The 25,399-nt window shown below is 46.4% G+C and overlaps 1 protein-coding gene across 1 annotated transcript in view; it reads left to right on the forward strand.

Moving 5' to 3' along the window:
- The window catches only part of LOC119442295 (hemicentin-2-like), a 234,635-nt gene extending 212,428 nt beyond the window's left edge, over window positions 1-22,207 (forward strand). The window contains exons 9-12 of the mRNA XM_037707116.2: window positions 10,603-10,914; window positions 14,700-14,843; window positions 15,957-15,984; window positions 18,278-22,207. Of these exons, the coding sequence (XP_037563044.1) occupies window positions 10,603-10,914; window positions 14,700-14,843; window positions 15,957-15,984; window positions 18,278-18,458 (665 nt within the window). The 3' untranslated portion in view covers window positions 18,459-22,207. The remainder of the gene's footprint in view (window positions 1-10,602; window positions 10,915-14,699; window positions 14,844-15,956; window positions 15,985-18,277) is intronic.
- The last annotated feature ends 3,192 nt before the right edge of the window (window positions 22,208-25,399 follow it).

Consider the following 25,399-nt stretch of genomic DNA (forward strand, 5'->3'; position numbering starts at 1 on the left):
ACACGTTCGCAGAAAGCACACTGCCTCCTTAGCCGTTGATCCACGGGGACGGCGTTCTCATATTCTCCGTTCACCCAGAGGGCGATCACCTAGTTTCCTGAATGCGTTGCACATAGATTGTCGTTGTGCTTCAAAATGAGGACAGTGGCACAATAGGTGGTCAACGTTCTCTTCGCAGCCACAGACAAAACATGCAGAACTCTCAGCCATTCCAATTGGTGCTTAATAAGCTTTTGCGAAGGCTCCCAACCGCAATCTGCCAAAATTAAATGCCCAGAAAACAGCTCGACACTCATAAATATTCGACCGCTCATGCATGGCGTGCTCAGACCTTTATGAAGCTGCCTGAGAAATCAAACGAAATTGCTTTTGTGCGTGCACGTACAGCTGCATCACCGACTGACTGTGAGTGCATGCGTTTGCGAACGTGTGCTTGTACCGTCAGGCCGAGCTCATGACGCCATCATTTACCCTCTGGACAGCCCGTAGTTGATCTTGATATGAAGAGCTTGATATCATCTTGTGCGAGTAAAGCCATTTTTCTTCTGGGTAGGCGAGAGTCGCGGGACAGCCCGCCAGCCCGTGTCTGATTTCAATGATGCCATCGCGCATGTTACATTCTTTCCTAATTTCTCTTTTGGGGTGAATTTTATTTACGAAATACGGAGTGGGGTATGTCCTGGTTTGAAATAAACGTACGTGACTGCCAGAGCCCTGTTCAATTTTACGTGTGGCAGTGGAGATTGCCTACGCCCCAAGAAGTAGTACTTTTACATTTCTTGGCGAACATTTGCACTTTGAGAGCATCTATCTATCTATCTATCTATCTATCTATCTATCTATCTATCTATCTATCTATCTATCTATCTATCTATCTATCTATCTATCTATCTATCTATCTATCTATCTATCTATCTATCTAGCCGCCTACGTCTTGGTGCTGTCCTGGTCGTTTTGTTAACTGAGTAGGTACCAAAATTGGCATACAATGACAAGAGTGTATGACGATCATAACTAATAGGTCATGAGTGCCATGTAGGCCATGAAACAGCCGCCTACGTCTTGGAGCTATCATTGTCATTTCGTTAACTTGGTATGTAACTAGAATGGGTTCGGACATGGGCACTAAGTGAAGAAAACACTAAAGGATGATGCTGAGTCATGAGCATGACTCAGCAAAAATGTCAATGACTCAGCGAAGATGATTAACACTGAAAAACCACTGAAATTGTTTCGGACTTGGGTACTAAGTGAAGGAAACACTAAATGATGATGTAGAAGTTATAGCCATGAGCATGACTCAGCAAGAATGACAATGACTCAGCGAAAAATGATTAACACTCAAAACGCCTGCGATGGGTTCAGATGTGGGCTCTAAGTGAAGCAAACACTAAAGGAAGATGGTAGATGTCATAATCATAAGCATGACTCAGCAAAAATGACCATGACTAAGCGAAAAAAGTAACACTCAAGAACCAGTGAAATGGGTTCAGACATAAATGACAGGTCATGACATCAATGTCAGGACATGCGAGTCCTGCATGTTATGAAACAGCCGCCTACGTCTTGGTGCTCTCATGGTCCTTTCGGTAACTTGGTAGGCTCCCCGCAGACTGCTTCGCTTAACTCGATTCCCGCAGGGCGTGGTTTTTTAGTGATGTCGTTGTAAGTTAGTAAATTACCTTTATGATCCCCGGAATGGTAGTGGGCGTCGGTTCGGTTGTGACAGGCACAGCAAAATAGACATCATGCACCAAAATAGTCTGAATCAAATCTTTTCAAATAATGAAATGCTGGGCCGTCACGAATAAAAAAAAATTGCATAAGGTTTTCGTGAACACTTGCGAAGAAAAGGTCTGAGAGCGTTAAAGTCTGTTAATGTATTTCAAGTTCCGCAACATGCAATACTATATTATACAGAAAATAAGTTGCGTACATGACAAGGAAGATTATCTAAACAATAATTCTTTTGCTGTATTATCATAGAATTTCTATGTATGTATATATATTAATTATACTGTTTAATTAAGTATCTCAATCTTTTTTTTTCAAATTCTGACTTAATACGTTCTTTTTGTTCTCCAACATAACTAGGCTAACTTCTTGAGCCAATGTGGGGGCCAAGCCCACAATGATTTTCGCTCGTGGCAACTGCTTGTTATTCAATGGTCGTTTCCATTAGCAACGTGTTTTCTATCAGGATCAACCCGCACATGCTTTTCCAAACCACACTGGCGTAGAAACTTCCCGACTAAGGGTTTCACCTAATATTCTTGCCTTATTTGCTTACGGCTTATGTTATCGACGTCTCCCGCCTTCTTCCACAGCTTTATTTGTGAGGTAATGCAAGAACCTTGGTTATCCGCCTTAGCGTTTCTATCTGTGGCCTTGTTTATTTATATGCACGTGTATGCACCTGTGTGTTTGGATGGGATGTGCGCAAAATGCGGAACAGTACATAGCGTCGTCGATGGTGACAGGGAAAAGCAGTGACTAAAAGTTCCAGCACTGTGGATTTCCACAGCCGCATTGGCTTGTCAGAGCAAGCAGAAGGGTATGGTGTATGGAGAGATGAAAGAGAGAGTGACAGAGATGGCAGTGGTATACGTCTATCTGTGCACATATGGGTGCCCTTGTATGTCGATCGGGACAGCGCCGAGACAGCATATAGTCTGACCTCAAACAGCGGACTGCTTTTAGCGGATCATCGACTTTTCCACTCTGCTTTAAGCTTGGCGGTTCCACGAAGCCGTGTTGCGCGCCCTTCGCTAATGTTCTCCGTGAACTCTTTTGCTCGTCATCTTCGTCCCGATCAGTCAGGCCGCTCTTTACGTTGTGCATGAAAGTAGCTGCGAGAACTTTTTCACCGTAAAAGAACTGATTATATTTGCTTTACAGTAATGTACGAAGATATATGCGTATGCTCTTATTAGTGCTTTTCTGGAGTTAGGCGCACATATAAGGATTTCTTGAGTAGGTTTGCCGAAATGTACGGGAGCGGGCGACTCACGCCAACCGAAAGTTTATTCAAAACTTCTGCAACTGTGGAGCTCGAATCACCTACGTGGCCATCTGCAGTCGCTCCCGATGATCGTAGTGCTGATGGCTATGCTTTGCTCATGAAGTGTGTCATGCAAAGTTCAGCTGATATACAATGCACACTTTGCTGATGCAGACGCACTTATTTGGGGGTTCTTGTATGGTGGTAGCGCTTCTGAGACGAAGACAGAAGGAAGAAACGTGGGCAGCTTGCACTAGTGGTTCAAGGCTGGAGTAAACAGCGGAGCTGGTGATCGACCTAGCTTTTAAAGCTTTACTAACCTAGTCGAGCCGAGTTTCGCCGTCAACAGCAATTTGACCTTCATTTGACCGCAGCTGCGCCGTAGCCTTAGCAACGCATAACGTGACTCGCCGCGCCAAACTCCGCCGCCACCGGCTTGGCGCATGCGCTCTCCGCAGCTGGGTCGCCACCTGACCACGTGACTCACCGCGCGCCTGGCTAAAAGGAGCGCCGCGCTTGCTCTCATCCTGCTCCCGCGTTTGTCGTCGTCGTCTGCTTCCACAGCTGGCTGCGTTGCCTCTCATAACTCCAGCGTAGAATTTCACTTCTCTTCTGCCGTCGTAATGAGGAGGCCGCGTTTACGGGGGAATGAGCCATTGCTCAAGGGGGTATGAGCGATTCATGAGCAACTAACGTGTTTGAGCAACACCGCCGCGAACGCGCTCGGGAAAGGGCTCGTCGTCGACGTGCCGATTCTAGCGTGAGGGCTTCGAAAGCCCTCACGCTATATCGAACGCAGCAGCAGGATGAGAGCGAGGCCGGACCGTCTTCTCTGAGCGTTGCGCGGGAGCGGGAGGCTTTGAGCCGTCGTCGGCAAGCGGGGTCTGACCACCCCGCGGATATCGCCCGGCGAGCTGCTTCACTGGAGAGGGTCCGGAATGCCAAGCGCGCGAAGCTAGCGTCGGAGACTGAGGAAGAGCGAGCCGTTCGGCTCGCAGAACGCTTGTACTTGTCGGCTTATAATTTATACCTGGCTTAACGATGAGTGTATACCTAAGTATTATAATTACTGCTCAATCAAAGGTTAACTAAGTGAAACCAAGGTTTAAGCAGGCTAAACCAAGCTTTCGCTTTGCATATCTAGGGTTAGCCGAGCTAAGACACAGCCATTTTTTTTCTTCCAGGTTTTACTAGGCTTGGCTAAGTTTCGCTAGGAAATGCCGAGTGCCGCTAGGCACGGTATTCCGAATCGGCTCGCCGCCGACGCGCAGATTCTCGCTTGGCCACTCGACGCGCTTCAAGATGACCGGCTTCTTCTGCGGGTGTCCGGATAATCTTTGGTCGTCCCATATATGTCAAGGCTACATGTACTCGCCACAGAGTCAACGAGAGTTCTGCCGCCGTCGCGGCGGCTCCGAGCTTTATCTCCCCGGTGAAGTCAAGGCCAAGCTGCGCCTCTATACTTTCCGGGGCGTGGCTGGTCGAAACCTGCCGAGCGGCAGCGCCTGCTGCAGTCACGGACACGACCCGCGTTCGGCGCGAACGCGAGAAAACGCGAGCGGCGTCAGGCAGCAGCTCTGCACGTTTCCTCGTTGGTGCTGCTACAATTTATTTCTCTCTCTCTCGCTTACTCTTACTCTCTTCCGAGCACAGCGCGCGCCGCGCGCATGCTCTCCTTTCCTCGCCTTAACGTCCCACGTCAAGGCAACGTGTGCGCGGCACGGAGAGGAGGCGATGCACCCGCCGCTCCGCGAGGTGGTTGCTAGGCAACCCAGGTGACGTCATCGTTCAGCGAGGTTTTTTGTACACGCGTTACGGACTCACGGTCGGCTTAAACAGCTCCGCTATTTAAAAAAAAGTTGTCGCAGTTTCACCTTAAAGGCGAAGCATCAATTGCGATAGCAAATTGGTAGAAGCTATACGGAGTAATGATAGTAGCTTAATCAGCTGTATAAGCTGGAACATGCAGCAGCACCGGCAACACGCAGAACTGTTGTCGACGCCGTCGGCGTTTTGCCCGCGTTCGCACAATATGCGTGCGGCGTTGGTGACTGTTGCCGGAGCCTCTGATATAAATAGGCACTTGGTGCCGCAGCTAAACGTCGCCTGCCCCCCCCCCCCCCCCGGCCTTTCGCGCGTCGGAAAAGGGCGCGTTTGCTCTACATATATGGTGATTGTAAAGGAGGAAAGAGACAGAGACGCCTACTTCTGCAGCCCTTAAGGGAGCACGGCGCAGAACGCGTGTTTGTTCTCTGCCGTGCGTTCACTCCCCGTGAAAGCGCGCGTCCCTCGCGCCCTTTCACTCGCACATACAGCGTTCGGCGGCTCGCGGCAACGATTTCATCTCTATTGACGTCATACGGAACCTCACGGCGACGGCGACGGCGACGCCGACAGCAGAAATCTGCTTTGGAGTGTCCATATAATTGCTATCGCAATAAAAAAAGGAAGGCATGTGCAGTCTTCTGCTTCCTCCCTTCTCTTCGCCAGTATGATGTCAGCAGGTTAGCAACGTCGCAGGCGCATTGCCTACAGGAAATTGAAGCTACCAGATTAGAGAAGAGGTGTTACCGGCAGATATCTCAGGCTCTGCTGAAGACGACGAAGGGACACAAGAATTACATCCAAAACCATCATGATCGTCCCATCCACGCGAAGAAATTAAAATCTTCAATGTGTGTCGGATAAGCGAGTCTACTGAGGTGCATACATGTTCACTTTCGAATGAAATCACGCGCGTACGATATGTGCAGTGGTCAGCTGGCACACCGATAAAATGTCATCGAAACAGTGCAAAAGGTCAACATAGAAATCATGATCATGGCTTGGAACTCCTTGAATTGTTTGAGTTCCATTTGCAATAATAGTGTAGACTACATTCGACTTTATATCGGCGTGCATGCAAACGGTCGTCCCCATTTTTCTTTTTTTTTTGTTCATATGTCCATTCGCATTTAAGGATCTTCTTTCTTTTATTATCTGTAATATACTGAAGTTTGGCCATCAAAAGGGCTGAATATCAGAAAATATTAGCCGGAAGAACAAGAAAGAAAAGAAAAGGTACCGAAGCAACAAGACACTGCCGAAACAAGCCGATAACGAAACAACAAAACACTATCGAAAGAAGTCTGTAGATCACTGAAAAAATAAAGCTGAAAAAAAAAAAAACCTCCACTCGGCCGCGCAACGCTTGAAACAGCGAAGCTGGGCGATTGTAGCGCAGCATTTTGCGGAAGTGCGCGCGAACTTTTCATCTTGTTACTCATGATGATGATAATTTCTTTTCTTGCGTCTCGGACTTACGGTCATCACTGCGCGTTGCATAGCGCAGCTTACAACACCGACACCGCGTTCCAACACCGACACCGCGTACCTGGGAGACCCCCTCCGTGAATGCGTCTCTCTCTCGCTCTCATAGAGCGCAAAACCTCTTCACCTCGCAGAGCACGAGCGCACGAACGCGCCAGCTGTGGACGAAGACGACGACGGTCGAACGCAATCATATGGTTCGCATGAATGCACGTTTTGCATGCGTGGCTCTATAGCCTAGTGCCTACCAGGCTCGCTTTGGGACCGGGGGTACGCGGGTTAGAATCCCGCCTCGGCAAGAAAATTTCTCTTCTTTCTTGGTAGTGTCTTGCTACGCACCACAAATTACGGCTAGCTTAAACAGCTTCGCTGTTAAAAAAAAAAAGTCGCAGTTTCGCCCGAAAGGCGAAGCATCGATTGCGATAGCAAATTAGTGGACAGCTATATAACGTAAGGATAGTAGTTTTATCAGCCGTATAAACTTGTAAACATAGGCATACGAACTAAATTAACAAGCATGGTGTTACGCGCGCACAAGAAAACATGAACGTATCTCACCCGATGACCGCGGAAACTGGCTCTCAAAACGCTCGAGCGAATCAGCGCAGCAACAGCAGCGAGAGAATTGAGCTTCGTGCCGGCGCTCGCATCAATGCGATCTTAGCCGCGAAAATACAGGGAGGGCGGACTCTGCCCCGCCGCAGAGAGCTTTCAAGATACAGCCGGGGAGGCTGCCGCTCGCGGCGCAGAATGCCCTCCCCCTTTCCTGGAGACTTCCGGCGCGGCGGGAGCGCGCGGCCGCAGTGAGGCGTCCCCCGTCCACCTCCCTACCCTCCCTCCAGAGCGTTGTGCGCAACTGGAATACCGCGCTTCCTTCGCTGAGCCGTGCTCCCTCAAGGGCTGCAGAAGATAGCGCCAACCTTTCCCTTTCCCTCAAGAACCACTTATCGTCATCCCGCTTCCCGCCCTTGTGTGCGCGAGCCGCGATTGCCGGCTCACCGTCTCATGCTTTCACTCGCACATACAGCGTATGGCGCACGGCGACGATTTTATCACCCATGGACTTTATATGGAACCTCACGGCGATGGCGACGACGACAGCGAAATTTCACCTAGAGTGTCCATATAATTGCTATCGCAATAAACATAAACCGTCCTACTGTCCGTTCCATTTTCCGCCCGTAACTCCCGTTCGCATCTTTGTCTGCCTTATTTAACTGGGTGTCTTCTACGTGCGTCTTTTCGTCCTTAATTCTACTGCACTTCAATTCGTATATGTATGTTTCCCTGTACACCCATCCGACTAAATTTATATCCACCCGAGGTTTTTGACAACTTCGGGAATATAACTGTAAAAATTAGTTGCTTATAAGGCAAAAAAAAAAAAAAAAAGTTGTGGAGAAAAGAAAGACTCAAGTTAGCGCAATAGGGCCGCTGTATTTTCATCTTTTTTATGGTTCAGCTACTGTGGAACTTGAATTTAGACTGGGTCATAAATAGTATGACAATGGTAACTTTTTTTAACGTTTTACTTGCTTGCTTGCAAATTTTGATTAGCACTCCAGCAAGCCTTCTTCGCCTAACTCTTCATCAACGCCATCGTTACCATTTAATGGTGGTTTCGTGGGGGGCTTTACAGATTATTGTTATTATATTATTATTATTATTATTATTATTATTATTATTATTATTATTATTATTATTATTATTATTATTATTATTATTATTATTATTACTACAACTATTACTATACTACTACTACCACCACTACTACTTGCGTCATGGGAAGGGGGGGATACCTTTTTGAAGTAAGTTAGCTCGCCCTTGCTTTTGTCAGTGTAAGCAATACTCCTGAATATTGATCTGCTGTTCCTTCGATGATGGCTTCGCAGTCTAAACCTTTAAGCAACGGAAAAACTTGAGGAATGCTTGATTGGAACGCGTGGATTTGACATACGCACCATCATTTAATATAATAGCGTACTAACATCCTCACAAAAGAAGACAAAGGCGGAAATATGACTTTGTGCAAAAACAAGAATTCTCGTCTTTCCTTTTGCAATGTATCGAAAAAAACAAACCAAAAGTTCTGCCAATAAACTACCACGCATCTAGCGGACGCGGGTTAAGTTGAATATTTCATTCCTTTGAATACTGAGCCGCTATGTCACGGCTTCATTTCTAGTACCCTTGTTTCTGACGCCCGCCGCTCCGTTATACAACGCCATGTAACCTATCTTTGATTTTCTTGTATTTTATTGATAACCAGAATAAACGATCGAGCAGGAAGCTGTGGTCAGAATGACTTGTCGTAAATAAACTCGCGGCACGAAAGATGAAGCAACTAGATGAATGACCAGTGGCTTCAGTTTATTTCGTCTCACGCATCAATAACTCGTTGTCCGCGCAGAGAAAGCGAAGAATAGAAAAGAAATATAAAGCATTCCATTATTTCGCGCATCACACTCCTGTTCTTTATTGGCCGATCCAGGCGTTGTAGTGTTTGTTTATTTGGCACCTTTTTTACGATGTGACTGTCCGTTGGTTACTAATGATATTACGTTATTAGTACAAGTCTGTCTTTCTCATTGCTTTGCTCGCTTTTCTCAATTAAAGCTGCGCGTGTGTCATTGTTTATAGTAGCGCCTTTAAAGGCTTCCCGTCCCTACTCTGTTTGTGCAAAGAAGTGTTCATTTGCTTTTTTTTTTCCGGGGTCGTTTATTAGATTGAGGTTTCGAGAAGCTCGGAAGCCGAACCACCGTTAAACGTCTCGTCCTGCAGGAAAAACCAGCCTTCTTCATCATTTTTCTAAACCAGACTGCTGCGCGGAATGCACGGTCGCCGCCTCCTCCACCGACACTCTGAGCACAGCCATCAATTACTGGCGGTGCGTGTTCGCGACGCTCAGCTGCAGATTACGAGGCACCTCATCGGAAAGTGTGCAAAATTTCGAGGATAGAACGCGTCCGTAATCGAACGTTTTTCTTTCTTTCTTTCTTTCTTTTCTTCCTTCTTTCCTTCTTTCTTTCTTTCGTCTCCATTAAAGGCGATACGCATCGCTATGGGTATTGCATTATGTTCCTGGTCTCCTTTAAAGCGTAACTGATATTAGTGGCACATTCCGGTAAAAAGATGCAACGCGGGAGGCTATGTGAAACGTATTATGATCACCAAGCGTTAGACAAGCGTTCCTTTACGGCCTCTGCTCCTCACATGTCTATTTTGTATAGACTAAGATTCTGTGTAGCATTTGCTTCAGCGCACCACTTTTCTTTTCTTACTAAATCGAGGGACGCGATACACGCGAATAAGCGGGATAAAAGAAATTTAAAAGAAAGAAAGAACAGCTTAGAAAGCAAAGCAAATGCCACACTTGAGCCTTCCTTGCGAGTATTCAGATTCGGTTGTGTATGACCCATTTGTTAACTAATCTGTTCAATAATATTTTCCGCTAACCTGTATGTGCTTCACGTTTTTCAGCGAAGTGTCAGGAGCGTCATTTTACGTGAGGTTTCTTAGAACTACTAATGGCGCCTTAAAATCGGTGAACAAACAAAAACATTAAAATGACGTTTCCCTTTGTGAACGCCGCTAACGCGCAAATTACGGAGTTTCTCAGCTATTCCATCTTGCCTGACATACCCGCAATGTCACAAGCTGCCTAGCACATTCTTTGGGAATCTTCTTGGCATGCCTAACCCACGCATTTTGCCGGTCTTGTTCAGCTCGTGCCCGGCGCTTGCCAACGACTTCGGGGTTGGTCGACTCGCGCTCGGCCTGCAACCGCTTGCGTAGCTGCTCCGTCCTTCTCGCTCGGCCTCTCGATCGCCAGACGAACCCGGTACATCAATAGCGCAAACTGAGTTCGTCGGAACTCCATAGGGGTCTCCGCCTCCTTCGTCCCTCCCTCCACCGTGGGCTCCCCCTCCCCACTTCTAGGTGCTCTCCTCCTCCGACGCTTGCTTCCCTCTTTCAGCTCGGCCGCCTCCGACTAAATCTCGCCGATTTCCCAGACGGGGCATGTACGTTTGTGCGTAAAAAAATTGGGGTCGACAATGAGGGTCATATGCATGAACGTTTTGTCACCTGTACACCCTGTCGTTGTTCTAACTCCTTTTAATTATACTCACATTCTCTCTCCTCTTCCTCCAGGAGGCAAGCTAGGTAGAGCAATGTTCACCTCGACGCTTGCTCGTATAGTTACGATATCTAAATGTTCCGTGTCTGTGCTTCAGTGTGACGCGCACTTTGCTTATCTGGACCCGTTTGCTTTCGTGACGTTGTCGTTGCAGGTCCTCCCAAAGCCCCGTACAACTGCACGCTGAGCAACCAAACAGAAGACGCGTTCCTGGCAGAGTGCCGAGAGGACCCAAGCGGTGGCGGCGGGCTGCGCCAGGTCTACAGCCTCGAAGTACATGACATCTCGTGCCACCGGCTGCTGGCCAACCTGAGTGCCGAGAGACCCGCGTTCTGGGTCCAAGGCGTGCCTGCGGGGCTCAACTACGTGCTCGTGCTCTATGCCGTCAATGAGATGGGCCGTTCGCAGCCGGTGCTGCTGCGCGCGGAGGCGGCGGACCGCTACTGGGATGGCACTTCGCGGCACGGTACGTATACACGCGAACACGGGCACTTCCTTCGCTTCGCTTTGGTATGTGCGATAAGCTTATTGATAATTTCGGAGGAGCCGCTGGAGGGCCGCTATCCTGCCTTGTTCTTAACAAGCTCGTGTGCTAACTGAAGTGAACACCAAGAATTACAGCAAATGTATGGCCATATAAATGGCTGTACACATGCCTACGGCGTTTCAAAAGTACGTTTGATATCTTTAAGCTTATAACACTAAAGAGTAAAAATTAATATTAAAGCGCGCAACACATCCCAGCGGATGTATTCTGCGGCGTCCCACTTCAGCGATACTACCGCGTTGGCCATCAGGCGCGCGCTGATTGGCTGGTTGGTAAAAATCGGATCAGCTGATTGGCTGGTTCAGAACTACGTCATCCGATTTTGGTCAACCCGCCAATCAACGCGCACCTTATGGCGTCGCCGAAAGTGATCGTCGTACAATACGTCACCAGGATAGACTATCACAGCAACAATGATAGGTTGGGCAATATAGGGTTAGCCCTTATTGCCTAAGATACCACTGCTGCTACGCTGAATTTGCTACCTCAAAATACTGATTTAAGCGTTTCGTTTATTCATTTTTACACGATGTAGCGAGTTCTTTGCCGTGGATTGTTCAGGAAACTAATTACTCAATAATTAATTACTGTGCTAATGAAGTTCTCATAACGTTTCGTTGTTTGTTATACAAACGTGCTCTCCATGCCCAAGAATTAAGCAAAACAAGTTATTTTAGTTCTCGTTGGTGTGGAACTGGGTTTGAGCATTACTGGTATAAGACAGCCATAGACACAGATATTTACCTAAGCAACATTTCACAGATCGCCCATAAATGTTTGCGTGACTAGCCAGTGCGTGAAACGTAGCTGAAGACACAAGTAGTGGTGGATGAGTGGGCACAGCACAGGTCTTCGTAAACGGGGTTAGTATGTCAGGTGACTAGTGAACAGGTGAAAAATTAGATGTCAGAGCCACGAGGTGGGTTAGCACCACTTAGCACCATAACAATAGTGGGTTCTCAGAAGTTGACAAGGCGCTCGTGCGTTACGCTTGCAGCAGACAATTTGTGCTCCACACATACATTGAGGTGGAGCATTATAGGATAAGTGATGTTTGCACGTAACTTTACGGCTTCAAATGTCGCTTCTTTAGCACCATAAGAAGTAACCTTAAGATTGAACAAGTAAATCCACAGCGCTGTTTTGTGTAAGTATCCCGGAGGCGTAAAAATGCGTGTTTTTGAAGACCTTTCTGGAAAACACTTGTATGGCATATGTTATGGATGTTCACTTGTAAATGCTGCAACTTTTGCCGAAGGTTAGTTTCGTCGAACGCAGGCGTCCTACGGTGGTCACAGATGAATGCTTATGATAGGCTGTTGTTTCAACAAAGAAGACATCGAACAAGCTATCGCTAACTGTAAACTATATTTCGTTGAAAAAATAAGTGACTAGTCATTTATAACTAAAACAACAAAGACCATCCATCTTGATATGCACGCGAACACGTGAGGCTACAGGTACAGGTGCTAACCCAGAAATGGCATAGTTGCTTTAGATAGGCAAAGTGACACCGTGCTGACTCGACATAAAGCTGGTGTATTCTTAAATTCAATTATTTGGCAGTCAGTACCAGTCTTGTTCGTGTTTGTTTTGTGTCCTCATCCCATCAACTTCCTTCAATATGCCTTCAGTATGCATATTCGGCCTCAAGCTTGCCCGTACTCTCTTCATTTTGTCTATAATACGATCACTGAAGTGACTGAATTGAGATCGATGCGTCTATTATTTGCACAGCAGCAACAAAGAGTCGAACACAACTCAACGTCAAGCCGTTGCTCCCGAATAACGGTGCGTGCAGTGCGTAGCCCGACAGCCGACAAGCTACATATTTTTCTTCCATCACCTGGCATCCGGGGTTTGTACAACAAACAAGATGATGCCAAAAATAAAAAGAACAGGAAAACAATCTAGAGCACTGGCTTACGCCTCTTTTATCGATTGCCGTTTAGTGGTCTCCGAGGTCCGTGCAAGTGGAAAAAGAAGATTAAAGGCGCGGTGAGGGTAGGGATGCCTATACTTTGTATCGACCGGGCCGAACACAGCAGCAATCAAGGATGCGAGGCGGGCAACGCCTGTGTTTTTCAGCTATCACCGCGCTGTCCTCAAAATTGATCAACTTGGTGTTGTCAACAAAATGTTTCGGCTCTTAGTGTAGTAATTAATGGTGCGCTCCACCTTGACCAAATATTTACCAGCAGTGTGTCCTTTGAAACAAAAAGCGGCACTGTCTGGGGGTTATGTTTTATATTACTATATTAGCAAAACTTTTATGTAATAATAAAATGACAGCGATAAGCTTCTGTTGATGTGATTTTGCTTGCTTCTGCGAATCGCCAGGTGTCTAAAGTTATTGACAATAGATATGATAAGAGCTTTCAGTATTAACTTGGCCCTGTATAATATTTAAACCGCTGAGCAGCTCACAAAATTTCCCTCTTAGCGCTGTTTCGTATACTTAACTGACGTTTCCATAAATGTTCCATAAATGGTATTCATTCGTGTTTCTTTTCGCTTACTTCTATTTAGCCCACACCCTTGCTTTTGTAGCCTCAGAGTGCGCTTACTTTAAATCTAGAGGGAATTGTCAGCCTGCATTTGCCTAGATACTACTCAGGAAGGCACGGGGTTTTGCGAAATAAAGGTACTAAAAAAGGAGCAAAGAGGAAACTAAGAACCTAGTAACCAACAACATAAGTAGGAAGTCTACAACGTCGTTGCAACAGTTTCGCTGACGTTAGGTGGCAATTCTTATTTTAGAGCGATAGCTCTACTTATGTAGGTGCAAACCCAGAAAACGCCTGGTTCCGTAAATTTGACCTACCACCTCAGCTTAGGTCAAACTGGGACTTAGCCTGCCTACTGCGTTTTGGACACGCGCGCGCCCGGGGAAACAGTACACAATTAATTAAATAATAAAAAAAAATCCTAGGGCCTTCATATTTTGATATAGGACGGCTTATATTGCGCCTGGAAAAATGTATTCCCAGCAATGCATTTGCGTTTAAAGGTGAAGCCGACTTTAATGGGATTGGTGTAAGCTTGGTCTTTGTAAGCTAGCTTTCCCTCGTTCCCTAATGCATTATAGCCTACCCATAAAGAAAAATGCGATGCGGACGGGGCCCGATAACTCTATCGCGTTCCACTCTTAAAGGCGAAACTTAAGCGTCCTCTTCATTTATTTGAAATGCATTTCAGTATGACGTGAATGACATTCGGTAGAGGGGGGCTGTCAAATGGCTTTCCACACAATTCGTACGATATACATAATTAATAGACACGCAATACAATATATCAACGATATACGTCGTACATGAAAGCGCGTATGTAACGTTACATACGAGTATACCTATACACGGAATAACAATAAAACGATCTAGTACAGAGCGGGAGAAAGGACGTGGACGAAGACACACATATCAAATAACCACTGCAGCATTTGAGCATATAAGAGTTATGAGCTCGCCTACTTTTGCATTCCTGTTTCCCGAGACTCGGTTTTACGTACATGACAGAAACGCTCGTTGTTCAAGGCACCCTTACCCCCATTGCCATGCATGGTACCGGCGTCATGCTATACTGTCGACGCTTTTTGGTGCGTGCCCGCGTGTGTGCCCATCTACGAAGCGTGGAGCCCTCGTAATGTTCGACAAGCGAGCTAAGCGACGGACACTGTCGTTTTCTTTTGCGCACACATATTGCAGGGAGCGAGTGGAGCGGATGCGAGCAGAGCAACTCTCTCGTCGTCATCCTCATCGCGGTCACCTTCGCCGCCGTCTTCTTCCTCTTCCTGCTCGTCATAGTGGCACGCTGCCGGACCAAGAGGCAGCGCCTGAAAGCCAACGCTGGTAAGCCGCCGCCACTCCTTCAGATGTCAGAATGAAAGGGGCCGAATTCACAAACCTTTTCCTTCTTACGTAATCTTTGCCATTGGCGGGCCGCTTTCGTTATTAACATGTCGCGCATCAGGATTCGCTAAAATGTTTTTCCTTAAGAACACGTCTAGCACAAAGACTTATTGTGAATAGGGGTCCAGGTTATTCGTGTAAGTAGTGAAGCACGAATTACAAGAGATGTATATGCATGAAGAAGTCCTGTGGTTCGAAAATCACTATATGCCCCGCCACTTGCATATAGCGTGCCATATCACCCCTGATTTTTTTTTATGAATACGCACCAACTAGCTCTACAATGCATTCTGCTCTCAGATGATAAAAAAAGAGACATACGCTGATTACAAAAGTTTAGAATACTAACAAATGTTACTGCGGGAAGCTTAGTTGTAAAACTATAGCGTTAATCTAACCATTACCAGCCTTGAGCATAACGTTAACAATAGTTAACCATGAAGGCTTTAGTGATCCATAACGTCATCTGAACCACTATTCGCCTATTCTGACGTTATATTCATATGTAGGCTAGGCTGCGAAAAGAGAAACAGTGAAAATATTTAAAAAATAGCGTAAGTGGTATCATTTCGAAGATGACGAGTAATGCAATCATATCAACCCTGTTTCTTAAAATATTTTTTATTAAATCAGTAGCAAAACGTTGTTTATATATATATATATATATATATATATATATATATATATATATATATATATATATATATGAAATCAGAAGCACAACTTCGCGGTTATCTTAGGTTTAATATTTTCCCAACAGTTTCGGTCGGTGGACCGACCTTTTTATATATATATATGCATATGTGGTGTAGGCATTCACACAACTGCCCCTTGCGAATATATGAACGAACATTATTTGGTCATGTGCCTTGCATGCAATGTTTATTTTGTTTTGTTACTTGTCTTCCATGCCGGATATTTTTTCATTCATTCATTCATTCATTCTTTCGGTCTTGTTTTAATATATATATCCGCTTCACATGCCCACAGTGTTTATGCATAGCAGACATTTTCTTCGTGCCAATTAACGCTTCCAATTTGTTTTCCTTTCAGGTGACAAAATTGTGCAAAACGGAAAAACGTGAGTACCCGAATGTTTATTTTCTATTAACTGCATTCACTAACCTTAGAAATATAGCGAGTAAAGTAAAACAGACCCTCAAATAAGGTTAGGTGCTAACAATGAATTTCAACATTGAACATTTTCGTGTCCTGCATAATCTTTCGAAATTTCTTGGTTACAGAAGATCGCTGCGACGATTTTTTTGATATTTTAAAAGATAGTGAAGTAATTATTCGAACAAGTGATGAAAAATTAGCAAGAAACAGTCTCACCATAGGGGCGCCACGTAACTGAAAATAGTCTGGTTAACCTCCCTGCATTTCCCTTATGACTTCTCTCTCTGTCTCTCTCGGTTTATATAGGCGGATATTTTTTTCTTTTTGCTAGTGTATCTACCAGATAATCTTGTAGGAAAGGCAAGAAATTATATATATGGCCTACTGAAAAAAAAAATAAAATAGCATTGTTGGCATTGTCTTACGGAAGAGCAGCGGTACACCTTTCAATCATGCGCCACTAAAAGATTTCATGTCTACGCAATCGGTAGCCATTGGAAATGGTTGTGCAACGACGGTTGCTTTTTGCATTTATATATTGAGAATTATCGTCCTCACCACATGCAAAACACCCTGAATCTAACGCACGTGCTTTGGGTGGAGATGGTGAGGATAAGTGCCGGTGCAACGTTGGACCAGTGAGAATCATGCGGGTTGCGTGTTCATTTATCCTCACACAAACGGCAATGTACTCTGTGCCAATTCTACACGGCTTTCAGCGCAGCATAACTGTGCTCATTGCATAGACTGAAGAAATGAAGTTGTTTCGGCTATATAAGCTTCCAACTGTCCGCAACTGCCATGCTTTGAAAGTTGGTGATTACCTAAACCTTGTAACGCTTGAACCCCTATTTGCTTTTGCTGCAAGTCCCCAACATCATTCTCTGAAGCATAGAACAGCTGAAAGTTGAGCAAGTTGGTAGGGATTCCCGCTACTGTAAAGCAGACGGTCAAGCACAAACACAAGAAATAACGAAAATGACAAAGCAAACGTCATTTTGTGTTGTCGTTATCGGTGCCGTGTTTGAAAGCCTGCCTTTCAGTAACATTATTTTTTTCTAACGTTTCCTCACGTGTTAATCAAACCTAAGAAAAAAAAAAGACGCTTAACTTTGCACTCGGCCATGCAAGGTTTGAAACAGCGAAGCTGGGCGATCGTAGCCCAGCATTTCCCGGAAGCGCGCGCGTACATTTCATCTTAACACTCATGATGATGATAATGTCTTTTCGCGTGTCTCGGACTTACGGCCGTCACTGCGCGTTGCTTAGCGCAGCTTGCTGCACCAACACCGCGTTCCAATACCGACACCGCGTTCTACCGCGTTGCAATGCCGACAACGCGTTCCAGCAGACCCGCTCCGTGGATGCGTCTCTCTCTCTTTCGCTCTCATTTTATTTATCTCTCTCCCGAGCATAGCGTGCAAAACCTCTTCTTCACCTCGCAGAGCATTGGCATTGGCACGAACGCGTGCGAACGCGCCAGCTGTGGACGAAGACGACGACACTCGAACGCAATCATATGGTTCGCATAAATGCATGTTATGCAAGCGTGGCTGTATAGCCTGGTGGTTACGACGCTCGCAATGGACCCGTGGATACACGGGTTCGAGTCCCGCCTCGGCAAGAAAGTTTATTTCATTGCTGATGATGATAGGCTCCTAATACAAATCATGGCTTGCTTGAACAGCTTCGCTGTTAAAAATACCAGAACAGAATGCTCAAATACCGGGGCAAAGCACCACCCACATAATCCTAAATTTGCTGAAAAGAAAAGAAGAGCAGCAACAATTAAAACACAATCAAATCATATGCTCCCATGACAATACATCCTACTACAGGCAGCGTGCTTATATTTTCGTTGCCATATGCGCGATCTGCATTACGTCGCGCGCAATATAATGTGACTGTTCCCTTGGCTTTCCGTAGTTCTTGTTTGTCCCCTTCTTTTACCTGTACGGACAAATAAACAATGACCAATATACATAGCGCCGGTTCCCCGTCACTACCACGCTGTGCGCGGCAGAACCTTTGTGCATCTTATAAAACTTGAGGGAGCTTTAGAATGCTGCACTGCTAAGTATCTTTTCATAAGTGAACAGTAAACGTTCCTTGAGGACGTCTCATCAACCCTACTCATGCTCTTTCTCTCCGTTCCAATCTATTAGCAGGTTATGGCGCGATAACTTCGAGCAGTTTAGTTTAGTTATCCTAAATAAAGATTGTCCCTTTCTCTCTGTCTGTTCTTGTCTATTCAGGTCCCCTCGACCTTGCGACGGACCAGTGAACATGACAACCTTCAACTGCGTCGAGGGTGACGACCTCCGTCCGACCGTGCTGGAGACGTCGCCGACCAAGCCGCCGTTCCACGCCGACTACATAACCAACGTGAACAACCACACTCCGTATTTCTGCCGCCAGAAGATCGTGGACTTCTGATATCCGGACGTGCTCTCCGCGAGCAGCGGAAAGGAGGTACCACGCATGACTACCTTCGGCGGTGGTGCTACTTCGCAGGGAAACAGTGACACATCGTGAAGAGATGATCCGCTAGAGGATGCAAGCTGACCAGTGGAATCGAGGACTCAGGGTGGAGAAAGTGTTAATGATACCTAGTCATTCATGAGGAGTGGTACCGTGAGTGCACGAATGGACGTTCACCGCGCGAAAGAACCCTGCGTCCGAAGATAACGGTCATGTCGCTACTTCCGGGGTCTGCGATTCCTAAGGAGATGTGAGATATTGGGCAGTGCTCGAAAAACTGTCAACACTGGTGCGCCCTTGTTCCGCGGACGACAGTTCACGGGAAAATGAGGAGCACCACGCGTTCATTGGAATGTGCTTCTTGAGTGCGTCACTGGGAGACACGAAGGACTCGCTGAAGACTTTCACGACGGTGCACCAGCGTGCCACGGTCTTTGTTACAATGGTGTGACAGTGGTGTGTGAACTACAAGTTATGCATGCGGCTAGCCATGTGCTGGGAAAAGACTACGAACGAAGCGTACGTTGCGCCTGTGCGCGCGCTTGACTGCCATGATGCCAAAAGAAAACATGGAAGTGAACATGAACAATAGGTGCTGTGTCGCGGACGAGACGCATACATACTGACGTAAATACTGCGCGAGTGGAGAACAAAGAATATACTCACCTTACGATATACGTCCTAAAGACACTCACGTACTTGAGCTTCGCAGAGAGACGCTCCGTCGTGCTCGTTCTATAGGCATTTAAGGATCTCTTGTGATGGGTGCGGGCACAAACTCCCATTCTATCCATCTCTTCGTGTCTATTGAATACTCACAGTGTGGCCATTCTTTTTTTCCCGTAGCCCCCGCTGGCATAATCTGATCCGGTGCGCTAAGCTATTCAACTGCGAGGTGTCATACAGCGCTAGCAGTCTCTTCTCACATTAAGCGCACTCGTGGTTACCAGACTTGCGGGATGAACAACGTTTCACAGAATTATAAACATTCGTTCTGGAGGAATCCTGGAAAAAATTACGCTTATAAGCTCTTCGTGAGTGAGAACTGAGGGAAGGGAGACTATAAAACGTGGTACTCGCCACCTTGCGCAACAGTGGTGTTCTGACGGCGACGCTACCTTCAAAAGGTTGTGTTTGAAGCACGGCTCATCCTCTGCGGCATTCTTTAGACGTGCAGGTGAAGGTACTGCCGAAACAGACCTAGTCACTGCGACAGGTATAACAAGAGCTTGCGTACATGACCGCTGGAGGGTGTTTTGAATCAACAATTAGAGTAGTTCGTAAAGTGCAGCTTGCTGGTTCTTGGTGGACGCACAGTTCAAGCCAGAGGTCCCGGACAAGAAAGGGCACGATAGTGAATAGGTCATGCGAGGCTACGTAGGATGCAGCACCGTGTTGTCACTTGTGTGGCTAGAAGGCTTTCCGTCCTCGTAAACATCGTGAAAGCGGCCTGAACACCGTTCATTCCAAACTACTCCTCGTGGACATCGCCTTCACGAGTGACCATTGAACGCAGTCGTCTCGAATTGCAGGGAGGATTACGAAAAATACGCAGGACCTCGCTCAAATGTCGCATCTCCCATTGATTTCTGTGATTGACTAAGAAGGCACTATTTTGTCAGGCGGCTGTGGAGCTACCGGAGAGGTTTAGCTAGAAGTCAGTATATATAGAGAGGCCCGAAAATGTGCACGGCCTCAACATGAAAAATGTTTGTAGTGGTGTTGCTTTTCTTTAATTTCCTCTGTAAATTGTGCTTCAGTTGTGACACGCTATTAGGTGATCAGAATGGTTATCGTGGAAAACGTTCCAATGCTGCCGGTGTATTAGAAAAAAATTTGGAGGACGCTTAAGCTTCGCCTTTAAGAGTAGAACGTGATAGCGTTATCGGGACCCGTTCGCATCGCGTCGTTCGCATGCGGCAAGTAGGCTTCATTCCTTACAACACTGAACGTGGGAAAGCCAGCTTACAAAGACCAAGCTTACACCAATCCCCTTAAAGTCGGCTTCACGTTTAAACTGAAATGCAGTGCTGGAAAGACGTTTTTCCAGGGACATTACAAGTGGTCTTATACTTAAATGTGAATACCCTAGCACCTTTTTTATTATTTTATTAACTGTTTGCTATTGCCCCGAGGCGCGCAGGTCTGGTAGAAATGCTGGAAAAGGGGTTTGAGTTTCCTCATAGCAGGAAACTCAAACCCCTTGGTTTTCTCGTACATTCAAATTACAATCCGACGCCGATTGGTAAACAATCGAACGGCGAATCCGACGCCGGAGGGTAAAGTCGTACTTTACCATTTTTCTGAAGGATTTAACTGTGAGAAATTCAATTTTTCTTCACCAAAACCTTGCACCACGTGGAGAGCCTGCGCGGTAGATGTGGTTGAATGATTTTCTCCGCCACCCTCGATCACACGCCGGTTGCCGACGCCGGATTTTCTGCGATACGGGGCCCTAAACGCTATCGCGTTAAGAGTATTTATATTGCCCGCGCAGGGTGTCATTCGCGGCATTCATATTACCTCTGTGGCAGGATTCAGCGAAGTTGATTCTCAGAAGCATATTTCAGTAGGGTAAATCCCAGTTTGTAATCGAAAAGTTCTTAAGTCAGGGAAACTTGAATAGAATTCAGCAGCTTCCGTTGATTGCAGCCAGGAGCTTGGACAGATGCAATCGCGATTATGCTTTCGTGGAGGTTTTAGTGGTTGTGCCGCTCCCAGCGCCGTTCAGAAAGAAAATCAAACTACTGTCAAAATTAAATTCAAGGTTACGTACCTTGTCAGTGTTGCCGCGCGTAAACATTTTTAGGGCCCTGTCTGTATGTCTGTTGCTCAGTGTCGTGAGTGAAGAGCATTCCGTGAGAATATGAATGGGCGCAATCTTTGTGAGTGGTGGTTCTTGGCTGTTCGAGACAAAAAAATTATTCGGGAAAGTAGGAATGTGAACTGCACTGCGATTACAGCGGTGGCCGCTGTTACGTACGTGAGTTCTTTTGAGCGCACGCTGTACTTCGTACGCCCGCCTGTACATACTACAATCTATATTTTGTACCACGCGCAACGCTCATCGCGGCTTCTTCATTGAAATTATCTCATTTCATGATAATTATAGTCTCGTATTGATGGTGAGTACGGTAAGTTAAAAACAAACAGCGCGTCTATACATATATAAATACATATAGATATCTATATACATATAACTGTACGCATTTCAGTGTGCGTGTCTGTGTGCTTCAAACTTCGAGCTTTCTATAAATGTCCTCTCGTTGCCTTTCCCCTACATTTTTTTTTCTTTTCTGCGATGTGAAGCAGTGGTGTCGCTTATATGTGAGATCAATTGTTTCTTAACTCTCGAGCCGCTTCACCTACGCGTTCTCATAGTTTCGCAAACGGTTGACAAGCTTTCCATCTCACTCTAGATGCATTGCTCACTACGTGATAAAAAAAGAAAACGTAACTGTTCTTGTGTTCTCTTTCATGTGCGATACTTAATTCGCAACGCACGCGGGTGAAACCGCGCTCTCACGAACACTACATCTACCGCGTTCGCTTTGAATGTCGACGGGGCTGCATTTTGCTGTGTTACTCAGGAAGGAGCTTGTGCACCGCAACAGTCCAGTGCGCCCTCGCGAAAGAAGGCGTGGGAAAAAAAAAGATGCATCGACACAATCAGGTTGAAGTGTTAATAAACATGCGAGTTAAAAGAGAGACTGTTTTCGTACGTTTCCATCATTTGTTACGCTGACACTGCCCAAGGAGATTTTCGTCATATGTGTGTGTGTGTGTGTGTGTATGTGTATGTGTGTGCAAGTTGGTTTTCTGAAAGTACTTGTTCAGTTTTTTCTCTTAATTATACGTTTCGCGTTGGTACATATGAAAGTAACCTCATCACACGTATTTAAGTCCCGCTTATGAATACGACCCCCCCCCCCTATATATATATATATATATATATATATATATATATATATATAGTGCACTATTAAGGACTACGTGCACTATGAGAGGAGGTTCCGTCTCTTGCATTAGCGTTCCTTTTTTTTTTGCGTGAGCGTGAACGCCCAGAAACTGCCAGTACTGACGGCTAGGATAACATCGCCTGCAGCAAGAACACAACCACGACTACCACGATAATATATTATAATATCATCAACTTCATCCCATGCTCACCCGATGATAATCACTTCATATCTCCATCTTCCACCGACTCTTCTGCGACCTTATTCTCCCGACATCTTCAGTGGGTTACTTTTAACATTGCGAAATTGCAATTGACTCACGTCTGTAGGGAAACTAATTTTCTGGAAGCGCGTACCCAACAAAAATGACCAGCTGTCGTCCCACGTCTCCTCGAACATACGGGGCTGTTCGGTTAAGCTGTGCTTCTATACAATACAGCGGCTGAGACCTTACCGGCGCAAGTGGCCCGACGGAATCGATTAGTGCGTTGTCGCAAACAGGCGACTTTGGACGGTGAGTAATATCTTGGCAAATACTAAGCCTGTCTGTTGAGCGCTCTTATGTAAGGAGAACGTTGCGTCAGAGAGGCCGCTACGCCGCTCGTCTTAAGCAAGCTCCTCCTCTGCTTCCAAAGCCTCGCTGTGTACTGCAAAACTGTGTTACGACGTCATCGCTCCGGCGGGTGCTGCAGAAGGCATCGCTTGTGCCCCACGCCGCCACTTGAACCGGCGCTGGCGTCCGCTAAAGTCATCGCTCATCTCGACAGGAAGGCACGTCAGCACACACACACACAGAGTCTCCTCGTCGCTCACACGGCAACGAGGCCCCGCCGTTACTCCCTTCTTGAACGCTCTCCGCGCTACTTCGACCGAGTGAAGCGTTACACAGGCACCTACACATATACTTAGCTCGCTCACTTGTGCCTTTGTCACCATAGTAAATCGCCCTGCTTTCTCATTTTCACTACCTCCTACACCAATTTTCGTCACCGTTCATTATTCCTCGTGCTGCTCGAATTCGATTCGCTTTTTCGCTTGATTTTCGTCCACCCTGCACTTTCGCTGACCGTTGGTTCAGAGGAAATGCAAGAAAGGGAAAATGCACGAAAGTCGTCCGGCGTAATTTACGGCGATCATAATTTAAGCTTAGAAAACGAGAAAGCAGCGCGCGTGCTCGGCAATGCCATTAAAAAAAAAAAGAACGCTCGATCGTTTTTGCTCACGTCTATAAAGTAACGCCTGTTATCTTCCCCAACTCTCTGTTCCTTTCGTACTCCGTCCGACCCCCATTCTTCCCGATCATCCGCACCTCAAACGCTATCGCCGCCATACTGGCACAGCTTCTTTTTTAACACCCGACACCCGCTCTTACATTCTTTCCCTCTCGGCAACGTGCTCGCGTTTTGCCATTCACTCGCCCCAATTATTTCCACTCGAGGAGTCCTTTATTGAAGCACGTCGAGCGCACCCTGTGCAAGCCGCTCTTTTCCCGGCAGCCATTGCAGCATGGAAACAGGGAAAAACGAGACGTAAAGAGGGTGCCAAGCCGCGGTGACAACGCTATAAGCGAAACGCGTTCGTTTCTGCGAGCACCGAAGTGCCGCCTTACGCACGCGCGACTTTACACTCGACTGCGCCGCCGAGCTGTGCCCCGCGCATCAGCGTGTACTACATCTGCTGCTACTACTGAGGGCGGGAAACACATTGTTTCCAGGAGCACAGGCCGGAGTCCAAGCCGCACGCGTCCTGGCTGTCGTCTTGAGTGTGAAGTCTATAGTAGACGGCTATAAGCCCGTGCCCGGACATCTTTCATTGCGTCGCATGCACGGGGGAAAATTAATAAACTCTCTCCAGGAACGCTCGTTTTGGTCTATTTTCTGCATTTGTCAAAAGCACTCGGAGTTGCTTGTTTTCCGTTATTTCCATTTTATCGAAGATGTTGAACTTCTTTTAGGGGCAACATGTTTGCTGTTTGTTTTTCCAGCCTGTCACAAAGAAGCCCGTGCAATTCCAGTGTTAGAATTTGATTCCAGGGTTCACGTCGTGGACTTACGTAGGGGCTCTGGGGGTGAGAGGGCTCCGAATTAATTATGATTGTAAGAGTATTTTTTATGGGTGCCGATGTCAGAGTGAACGGCCGTTGTCCGATCGCAATTGGGCCTAAGGCGATTGCGACAATCGCAAGCAGCAGACGAGCGTAGGAGCTTGAGCGCGGCAGTGGAAGTTTTGTTTCGAAGCCGTTGCTTACGCTAAATGGTTTACCAGGGGGTTCATTTTGCAGGCGGTACCGAGAGGCACGAATATGAAACGCCTTAGGCAAATATACGTCCGACAGAGCCGCGTGATTTTACTGGACCCGTTAATTAGAAAGGTGTAAGAGAGGAAAAGACAGGGAAGTTAGCCGGTGCATAAACCAGCTCGCTACCCTTTGGTGGGCTAAAGGGGTAAAAGGAATTAAAGGTGATGGAAGGACAGAGCAAGAGAGATAATTTTAAAAAACACGCGAAAAAAATGTGCAGATTTCATGCACTGTGCATTTGGCAGGTACCTGGCTATCCAGCATTGTTTGGGGTTCCGCAAAGTGTTACTAGGTGGACCAACATGTTTGTGTAAATCGAGTAGTTGTTATACGAGCAGCTATTTTAGAAATGTACCAACAAGCTTAATTTTCAATCCTTCTACGAGTAGTTGTGTTTGTGACACGAGCTTACGAGCATGTGACCACAGCAGCAAGACGACGACGACGTTGAAGACGATTGTATATGGCGGCTGACGGCTTGATTTCTACTGCCGCCATTCGACGAGAATTTATACATACCGATTGTTGGGTTCTGCATAGGTGCTCAACGGGCGTTAGCGAGAAAAACACAGATTATGACGGGATCAGCAACTGAGCAATATACATTCGTACATAGCTATGGTTATGCCATGTGTTAA

The sequence above is a fragment of the Dermacentor silvarum genome, chromosome 2 (genome assembly GCF_013339745.2).
Source record: "Dermacentor silvarum isolate Dsil-2018 chromosome 2, BIME_Dsil_1.4, whole genome shotgun sequence".
Lineage (NCBI taxonomy): Eukaryota > Metazoa > Arthropoda > Arachnida > Ixodida > Ixodidae > Dermacentor > Dermacentor silvarum.